The sequence below is a fragment of the Brachyistius frenatus genome, unplaced genomic scaffold, assembly GCF_029030835.1.
Source record: "Brachyistius frenatus isolate BFR_SWC_R1_liver_20210118 unplaced genomic scaffold, ASM2903083v1 Contig_26, whole genome shotgun sequence".
In the NCBI taxonomy this organism is placed as follows: Eukaryota; Metazoa; Chordata; class Actinopteri; family Embiotocidae; genus Brachyistius; species Brachyistius frenatus.
In genome coordinates this window covers 1,205,747-1,215,626 of record NW_027210625.1, presented here as the reverse complement: position 1 = coordinate 1,215,626, position 9,880 = coordinate 1,205,747, and the positions used below count along the sequence as shown (strand labels likewise).

General features: G+C 44.1%; 1 protein-coding gene across 2 annotated transcripts; it reads right to left on the bottom strand.

The window, feature by feature from the left end:
• Positions 1-1,063: 1,063 nt before the first annotated feature.
• LOC138620725 (MSL complex subunit 3-like) lies at positions 1,064-9,835 on the bottom strand. 2 transcript variants are annotated; one of them, XM_069698141.1, is made up of 14 exons: positions 9,617-9,835; positions 8,878-8,960; positions 8,680-8,775; positions 8,265-8,359; positions 8,082-8,179; positions 7,710-7,838; positions 7,381-7,538; positions 7,038-7,196; positions 6,678-6,913; positions 6,453-6,542; positions 5,868-5,977; positions 5,486-5,585; positions 5,308-5,392; positions 1,064-2,598 (listed from the first exon to the last, which is right to left on the bottom strand). In XM_069698141.1, the coding sequence occupies exons 1-14, from the start codon at positions 9,713-9,715 to the stop codon at positions 2,499-2,501; spliced, it is 1,638 nt and encodes a 545-aa protein (XP_069554242.1). In that variant the 5' UTR covers positions 9,716-9,835; the 3' UTR covers positions 1,064-2,498. The 2 variants fall into 2 exon arrangements, with proteins under 2 accessions (XP_069554242.1, XP_069554243.1); XM_069698142.1 differs by having other exon boundaries at positions 7,444-7,538.
• Positions 9,836-9,880: the final 45 nt, after the last annotated feature.

Sequence of the window (9,880 nt, the reverse complement as noted above, 5' to 3'; positions counted from 1 at the left end):
CCGAAATTAATGCACAGAGTCATATTGATCTTCTCATCTAACATCTAAGCGAGTCTCTCAATTTGCCCAACTATTGTTTCAACTGTTACACCGGGAGGTGAAATTCTTCCACCTGTAAGGAAGGGTTTTGAATTTATCTGGTAATTTTGTTCAAGGAGGACAAGGAACTACAAATGTTCAGCATGTTATAAAAGAAGTAGTGTCACCTGACCACATCTCCTGGAAAAAAAAAAAAAAGCTTTTATTTTGTAGGTTTATAAAGAGTGAAAAGCTAAAGTATTTAACCGTCTCCCTTTCTGATGCTACTGCTGAAGGAGGGACCATTACAATGGTTATCCCGGTGAACAAAAACTCCTTAACTCTTCTCACAAACTTCATACTTTAGGAACCAATCCAGGATAATATTTCTGATTCCACTGTGAAAAACGGTGCATAACCTTGCCCACTGTATCTTTCAAACTCTCAATCCAGTGACGTTTTCGGAACAACCAGTTCTAGAAGTACCTGATTTGGAACACCATATCGCCAAAAACAGGACACCAAGCCCGGGAAGAGTTATCCATATTCAGCAGACAAGTGCACATTGATTATATCAAAATTTCAACTTGCCCACAGCTCAGAGGAGCTGCGGCAGCATCATACCACATCAGTGACAGATATCTCCCGCCACTGTGGCTTTTATTCTGCTAGAAATTATATCACCTTTGATTAAATGGTGACACAAGTGTAAAATTGTCTAACAATGGGTTCTGGTATATTCAATAAGGACTGCGTCTACATAGCTGAAATACAGAGGAGCCATGTTGTCGAAGACAGCAGAGTTAAAATGTCAAGTTGGGGCAATACGCCTGGTGAAATGTAAGGTTCAGGTAGGTGATCGAATTCTCTCGTCTATGTTAGCTTTTAATAGAGCATCCCATCCAAATCTGTGGGCATGTTTGCTGCTAATTACAACACAAATTGCAACAAAAGAATGAACAGGGATCTATCAAGATAGTGCATCACATTGGAAGAACTGCAGACAGTCGTGGTGCCTGCTGTATGTGTAAACAAGCTGACAAGCTTCAGAACAAGTCTTTATTAAACAATGAAACAGGGCTGAAAAGTGAAAAGAAACAAAACACATATGAAAGTCTAGCTAACAAGAGTAGAAAAGGAAACAAAGTATGAGGTATTACCAGTAGATCCAGTAGTGTGCAAAGAAAAATAAATATCATACTGATCGACAGATGTTTTGGATTTATTTACATTTTCGCAATGTCAGGAGGAACCAGATTGGTTGCTTTTGTTGCATCAGGAGATGAAAAATATGTCCATTCATTTTCTAGCTTTATTATCTCCAATAAAAATGCAAATGGTATCAGTTGCCAGGGTGTAAATCACACAAATGTATACTAAATTTGTTTTAGACACATTTGAGTGACAGTATAATGTTTCTGGAACTGAACTGGTCTAAAAGACTTGTAAGTACACCGCTGCTGCTTGTCCTTCCTGCTAGAGGGTGGCGACAGAGAAAGAATTAGGCAGGACAGAGTCAAATAAAATGCTGACAGACATTAATCAGACAGGCACAGGACGACAGTGAAAGCAAGACAAAGCAAGAAATTCTGCGATGGACATTAAATGCCCCTTACACATCCAGAAGGTTCAATTCTAGAGAAAAAACAAAAACATTCCTTCATCAAAGTTCTTCAACAGTCAGTAAATTTGCTCAGTGAAAGCAGCGAAACATCTCCAGGATAGGAAGTCCTACTGTAGCTTTAGAGCAATCATATCCGAAGGCCAGTGGCAGCACTGCGTTGGAGGCGCTTACAGGAAGTCACTACTTGGAGGGGGCTAAGCTTCCAAACAGACACACCTGCATACAATGCCCATAAGAGGATCCAAAATTAGGGTTTTTTGGGGGCAGGCGGAGGAGGAACACAGTGCTTTTGTTTTTCATCTGTGCTCCCTTCCTTTCAATGAACAGGCCGCAATATTCCCAAAAAAACTGTGGCTATGAAGAAGAACAAAGTCAGAGCCGGAGAAAAAGCGGCTTTGTGTTGAGCGTTTCAAAGCCATTTTATTTTTGGCGGGACATCTTTCCCGCCTGGTCTTTAAAAAAAGTGTAGGACAGGAAACGAGGGATAGTAGTCTCCTCAATCTTAAACAGAGCTGACCAGAAGGTAGCCGACACACAGCACTCGACATGCCTTGGAGCAGAACACCGAAGCAAAGGGCGACAACAGGGCGGCCTCACATGCAGGACGGTGCCACAGACAGTGCATGGGTGAGGGTTGGTGGGAAGACAGAAGCGACTGGTTTCCACGAGGCAACAGCAAGCAAGATTATTGTTAGGCCAGAGCAGAAGAAAAGGGCAGTCTGGAAAAACACAGCTGAACTCCAGAGACAGTATTCCTCTGAACAGAAGCGCAGACGGGTCAGTCTGGACAAGCTGAAGGGGGGAGGTCAGGGGGAGACAAGGAAGAGAAGGAGCCTCTACGACCCACGTGTCTCCTTCAGTAAACCGGCCTCGGTTGTTTCATGTTGTAGTGGGCCTCTGATGCCGACACGTAGGCAGACTCTGGAAAAAAGTCCTCGTGGAATTCGGCCAGAAACCTAAAAGAGAGGGCGGGAGGACGGGAAGTACAAGAGAGGCAAATGTTGTGAGATATTCAGACTCCCAACAGTGTTCCTGAGTTCACGTCAAATATTCGACACCGACACGGACGGCTTACGTGACGCAAAAGCATCTGAAATGTCACGTCCCGGTTCACGTCAACTTCTGGTTTTCCTAGATATCCTGGCTCATTCTGCGTAATTCCTAGATTCCCCCCTGCACTCTGCCCTCAGCCCGGGCTATATATCACAGACAAAGCTCCCTCATCCGCCCCTTATAGCACCGCCGCACAACCAATCGCTATGACAGAAAGCCTGACTGTCGGTCGGTCATTCTCATGTTCTCAGACAGGGAAAGAGTGAAACCCCCCGCCGCCTCCACCCCCTTCCATCTAATCAGTAGCGGGGAAAACTAATCCGGAATCTTCTTAGTATCCGCTACTCGGCCAAATCCTCTAAATCTTGCCATCTCATCTTAGCTCCACCGGCCCTCCTAATCTCAATGCAAACAAATTATCCTCATCAGAGGAGAATTTAAGAACGCTATGACAACGAATAACAAACAACACGACCCTAATGGGACAATGACGGGTGAGAAGCCCGCAAGAATGAATAAAAGATAAGGAAGAGTTGGATCTTAAGAAGTTTATATAAGGCTATTTATTCACTATAAAAACAAAAAGTTGATTCAGCGATATCTATCAAAAATAAATAAACACGTCTTGGTTGATATTTGTGAATCAGAAAATATTTTTTGGTCTCTTTGGTGCCAGAATTTCCGCCTCGTGTTAATCTTTATTGCTGGTAGATCACTAGTAACACAAGGCAAGGCGCTTTCGCCATACACATTGTAAATCAGCATAACGTGTGCGAACACATGTGCCCACACACCCGCTCTTAATCATAATCATTCTTGCGGAGAAAGGGAGAGAGTGAGAGATCAACTGTGGCCAAATCCCAGAATGCACTGCAATTCAGTCTCTGCGACATCAATCAGTTTTTGCCCGCTCGGCACAATCTGCCACGAGGCTGATTACAGAGTAAAAAAAAAAACATCATGTGTTTCCCAAAAGACATTGGCGTTTTAGTTAGTGGCCGGAGTCCCGCCGAGTCTCCAACACGGTGAACACATTAATTAGACGGTGAGAAAACATGGCAGTGTTTTCTGTGAAGAGTACAATCAATCCTGTCTGCACGACTTATAGATCATTGCAGAGCTGCAGAGGAGATTGAAACTGCAAAAGTAATTTACTTTTAAGCACTTTACTTGTCGCAACCGAGTTATTGTCTGTGTCATTTTGCAGAATAATGTTCTATAAAAAAAAGAGATGTACCAGTGATTTGCACTCCGGTCCCAGTGAAGTGAATTCAAAGACCTTCTGTCCGTGTTTACCCGACGACTGATGATGCTGCACGAGATGCTTTGCTCAGAGGAGCTGCTAATGCTTGAGGTATTTCATTTACGCGGCATTACGGTCACGCGCGGCGAATGCCGCCTACGAGCCTTTCTTTCCGAGACAAAATAAAGAATTGAGGTGAACGCGGTGCATCACATACTTAGTTGAATTCCGTAATCCCTTCATGTCGCACACCATTCTCTTCCTACCTCGTCCCACAAACTGCCATGAACACCAGCTCTGGTTACTTTCAGACAACCACCTCAGGAGCTCTGTGGCACCGAATGCTGAGCACCTATTTATGTATCTATAAAGATCTCCCAGCTGAGTGGTGGAGCAGAGGCAGTGCTGGCTCCCAGACTCAGGTTTGCTCTCCTGCCTACTCCCTGCTGAGTTCAGCTGCTGCTCCACAGCACTGCTTGCTGGCCGAAGGTGGTACTGGTTGTGTTTGATTAGAGAATGAGAGGACCTAAATCCCTCAGGTTTGGGACGGGCTGAACTGAAGATCGCTAGGGGGGGATTTAAAGATTAGACTCCGGCGCTTGTGTAACGCCCACTCATCTCCCTCCCTCTAACACATGCTCTTTCTCACCCCTCTCTCCCTCCCCTCCTTCGTCCGTCCATGTTCTCATTTACTTGCTCTCCCTTTTTTCTTTTCTGTTTTGGTGTTTTGGGGTTATTTTGTTGTACCAATATTTTCCTGACGTTCACTATTTTGACCGCTTCGATGAGATCTATTATTGTCCTTTTAACCTCTTGCTTTCACTCCGCTTCTATGGAGCAGCCTAACAAACACTCAGGCTCAGCAAATAAATCCCTGTCACTCAAAAGGTGTGCAGGTTTTCCTCCTCTCTTCTTGTCAAGTGAAAATTTCTTTCAGTTACTATCGGGCAGGTCTGACCTTGATGAATGAACCATGCGGTGAAATTAGGGAGGTGCTTTTTAAGGCCAAGGCACTTCCTATTTAATGTCCTCTCAATTCAAGGCCACACTGCATCTTTTTAATGATTTGTTTTACGTTATTGCGCATTACTTCACTCCGTTTCTGTCCTTCAGTCGGAAAAGTCAATTATTTCAAAAGGAGTGGGAGAAATTTCAATTTTATGCCTGAATGTTTTAGTGAGGAAACTACGAGCCTTCAGGCCTGACTGATTCCAAAATTGGTGCTCTCAGCTGCACAGAGGTAAAAACCTTGAAATCACTACCTTCTCTTTAACCTCTTCTAATTATATTGGTTCTGTCTTACTGCTGGACTGGATCTTAATGAATGAAACTAAGTATCCTGAGCCAACTGATTTGAAAACAAAAATACCTGAGAAAGAGCTCCAGATGTTTGATTAGTGCTCGGAGATTCCTCTCAGGGATTTGCATCTTTCCCAGGATCTCAGGAAGCTTCACTGGAAGAAAAGCAAGACAGGGAGCGTGAAGTGCATGAGAGTGGGACAAGACTAACTGCGGGATGAGATAAAAGAGAGAAACGGGAAACCAACCGAAAAGCCGCAAGAGGTGCTGTGATCCGTACAGGTAGGAGGGTGGAGGGGGCTGGTCATTCAGAGGGTAGTTATCAGGAGTCAGCTTCCAGCTCAGAACCTGTTGACCGAGGAAATGAAAAGGAGTTTAACAGAAAACTTCGAGTCTAGTTTCACTGACTTACGAGTAAAAATCCACTGAGTTTACTGTAATTAGCATTTTAAGATGACCTTAAAAATGCCATACATAATAGACCGAGTTTAAAGTATGAGTGAAAATAAATAAATATTCTTTCTGAACTCATCTCCTGAGGTAGATTATTAATATAACTATCTTACTGTCCCTGAGCAAGGCCTTGTTTCCCTTGCAGGTAATAGTATGATCATCACAGACTTTCATCACCTCATTAAGCTCATTGTTTCTCCGGCTCTCCAGGCCATAGAAAGGTCCACTTCGCTCTTTGCTCGGCGTCAAGGGCAACGGGGAAGATGAGCCGCTGTGGACGGGGGTTTCTGGGTGAAGAGAAAATACAGACAGATGAGCGCCAGAGAGAATCACCTTCTTCTAATGACTATTTTCACACTTTTTTTATTGCCAGCTAGGTAACATGAGTCAAAGGCAAGAATTCGATTTTTTTTTTATCAAAAAAAGTTAGTGTGTGTTAACTTCTTAAGGGGAAAAATCTTTCAAACTTTAGAGAGGGGAAGAATGTGTGAGTAAAGAAGTAAAGTACCACCATCTACTGGATGAAACTGGTTATTACAACAGAAAAAGTTGTCATTTCACTGAATATGACGACACAGTATCCTTACATGAACTGCATTATTTTGATGTTAACCTGATTAAGACATCAGACTATATTTAAAGTGGTGACAGCCATTAGCTTCTCAAATAAGCTCAAATGTACAGAAGCACTAATGGTGTAAAACTCCACAAAGTCCGATTCAATGTTACAGGAAGTCATATTTTCACGTAGCGTTGTCTTACTTCTGTCGAGGTTGAGGAAGAACTTGGGCTGTGACGAGGTGTCGACCAAGCGACGTTTGAGCTGCGGGGACGCTGCGGCGCTGCCTCCACCTGGATCAGTACGTATGTTGTATGTCATAGGTCACAAGGCACAAAACACAGGTCACAAAACCCTAAAAGTACATACAGTACTACGTGAAACTGTTTTATATAAACACCGTTAGGTCCAGTAAAAAAAACGATTACCTCCGCTGCTTCCTTCAGCTGGCCGCTCGCCTCCCGACGTGTTCCTGGTGGAGCGTCTCAGTGACTGTGACTGGTAGGAGATGCAGTCCATATCAGGGTGGCGCCGGCGCTTCGGGGTGGGAGCTGGAGCGGTGGGTGTGGTGGCAGAGATGTCGCTCAGGGCTGGCTGGCTGTCTGTGGACTGAGGGGTGGGCGGGTTGTGACCCAGTGGGCTCGGGCTGCGCTCTCGTTGGGTGCTTTTAAAGAGAAAGGGGAAAGAAAACAGCTTCGAGATTAAATGGTCGATCACAACAGTGAAATGCAGCCTATCAGAGGCGGCTGGTGCAGCACATGTGACATGACGTATCCTGGCACGCTCACTTGCTGGAGCAGGGGGAGCCTTCATTCATAGCCAGGAAGAGCCTGGAGGAGGTGACCTTCTTGAACTGAGCTTGCTCGCAGGGGTAGAGGAGGATCATGGGTAACGTGAAGTCAAAAGTGATCCTCAGGCCATCCACCATCTCCTTACACAGCTCCTCACTTAAAACAGAGGAAGATTAAGTGCAATTACTTAATGTTCATATAACATGTCACCATAATATAAGGGCTGTATGAATTATTGCCAACATGCATCTCCTCTGTGATGATCTGCTGTATGTGGAACTGAGCACATCTGTTTCCATTGCCTTATCGTTCCCTCTGTTTATTGTGCGTGAAGACTAACCTCTTCTCTGGAGGGACTGGCTGTGGACTGCTGTTCTGTGTGGTGTTCTGTTGACGCCTGTACCTCTCATTGGCCATGAATGCTTTGTTGATAGCAAAGTGCTTGACGTAGGACTCCAGGATGTGCACGACATTTGTCTGACAGGGAACCATCACGAGCTTGGAGAGAGAAACGTGTTGATGTCAATTACGGACGATCTTCAAGTAGGAACCAAACTTTAAACCAAGAACATCAACCTGGAGAAATTTATAAATCATTTCATGTCTAAATGAAAAACCAAAATAATCTAGAAAATGTGCATCAGACTGCTAAGTATCAGCTGTAGGTACCTTCTTCCTCTTGTTGATGTAGAAGCAGTCATCTTCCAGCTTCTTCTTCAGAATATCAGGAATGCTGATGTCGACATGGACAATCTTCTCCTCACTTTCCCTCTTAACATTAATGTCTGGTTCCACCCTCTGGCAAAGAGCAAAGTGGACACCTTTAGGATATTCTATGGACAGAAATCTCAGTCATATATCTGATGCTTGGCTTAAGACACACTAAGTACACACTTGTACTCTGCAGCTGTTTACAAAGCGAAGACATGTACAAAATACCACTGCGTGTTTATCCAGAAAACAACAACTGAAGGCCTGAAATGTAAATTTTGGTCAATTTATGCACTGGTCTCATATGGATGCTGGACTGATGTCCTTTACCATTTTGTTGATATCCTCAGAGAAAGCGCTGTCCCCGCTATTTGAAGATTCAGGGTCAGAATCGTCCCCGTCACTGCTCTCTGAGGTCGAAATCAAACCTATGCACAGAAAGATACGCGAGGCTTGAACTTGATTAACGAGGGAGGCCGAGAGCAAAAGACAAAAGACAGAGAGATCTCTCACATGCGTCATCACTGTCGTCCTCCTTAGGGAGAGTCTTCAAAGAAGATTTAGTACCAGACTGACGACGACGCCTCTTTGCCCATCCCTTTCTCTTCCTACCACCAAGAAAAGAAAAAAACAAAAACAAAAACACAAAGCACACAGTCACGTCTGTAGATAGAAAGGTTGAATCCAAAACGTGCAAGAAATAACATACAATATTGGACTTATAGTTTGCGTCACAGGTTTCCATGCATGTTTATTGACAGCATTTTGCTGATGTGTAATCACGACCAAAACGTTTCACAGCCAGATCATCAAGTAACAGAACCTACGAAAAGATTGAAAGCTGAATTCCCAGAGGGAGGGGCGAAAGTAAAGTCATGCAATCTTCTTCACGTTTGACGATTGCTTGCAAGACTGAATGTGAACCTACATGCGACCGAGAGCTTTGCGAGCCAGTTTACGTTGCAAGTTACGATTTTCCTCAGCGTCCCTTAGGACATGATCCTCTGCAGCCCAACGATCCCAGCTACAAGCACAAAGACATTAAAACAAGTCAAGTTGATGAACAGGGCATTTGGCGACTTTAAACACTAACATCGTTCATCAGCTGTCAATCACAACATATTACCTTCTGTTCCAACCATTGAAATGAATCAGGTACTTTGGGATACGTCTTCCATGTTCATCTGTACCTATCAAGACATCAAGGACCTGCAACATGAACACACAACATTAAAGGACAGGTTGCCAATCCAGCTGATGCCAATGGTTTGGTCATGTTTGCAGGTGGCAATTTTTTCCACTGATATTTCCTAATCACGTGCAAGTATACCTCACGTATAACTGTACTTTGTGCACGTTTTTATCCTGCCTGCTGCAGTAACATGGCTGTTAGTGTGACCCTGTTGACATGGCATCAAACGGGCCAACGACCAACCTAAATGACGCACAGGCTTACCGAGGATAAAACGAGAAGCTAAAAAAAAAAGTTAGCACGGCTCATGTTTGTTTGGTTAAGCGTCGAGCTTATTATTCTCCTCTTAAGCCCTATTAATGTTCATGTAAAATGATGCTATCGCATGCCGTTATGAACCGGGGCCGTTAAAACAAAACGTTACGCGTCATCTGGTTTGTTTGTTTTTAAAAAGCGTGCGCTTTCAGCAACGCGCGCGTAATCAAACGTACCCGGAAATCGCGACAGAAACGCAAGAAAAACAAACGTTTATATAACAGCTGACGTTATTATTATTTTTTTTCCAGTGACCTTAGTAGCATTTACTCATAGCCCCACCGCCTCGTAAACAAAAAACAACAAAAAACCCAGCCCTGCTTCTCCAGGATATGTTATTTGGTCGGCGCATCGTTACCTTCGCGTCATACAACACTTTCGCCTTGGTGGGGTCGGGCTCAAAGCACAGGACTCGTTCTCCTTTGTGAAATTGATATTTAATTCCCCGCGAATTCATTTGTTCATGGCGACGTGTGGGAGAGGAAGCGTCGATCTGAATTATAAACTCCGTCCTTAACCCGTTCCTTGCCAAATGCTTTTTTTCTTTTTTTCCCGTGAGGGGTCTCCCACCGAAACAGGAGGAGGATGGCGCTGCTGAGGGTTAAAAGGAAAACCTCCTACT

Bases quoted from the DNA above. Each gene is read 5' to 3' on its own strand.
- LOC138620725 (XM_069698141.1), bottom strand. From the start codon at position 9,715: ATGAATTCGCGGGGAATTAAATATCAATTTCACAAAGGAGAACGAGTC. The intron at 8,360-8,679 runs GTAGGTTCACAT...TCTTGGTGGTAG, and splicing joins CGCAAAGCTCTCGGTCGCAT to GAAGAGAAAGGGATGGGCAA. The intron at 8,180-8,264 runs GTGAGAGATCTC...TTCTGTGCATAG, and splicing joins GGACGACAGTGATGACGCAT to GTTTGATTTCGACCTCAGAG.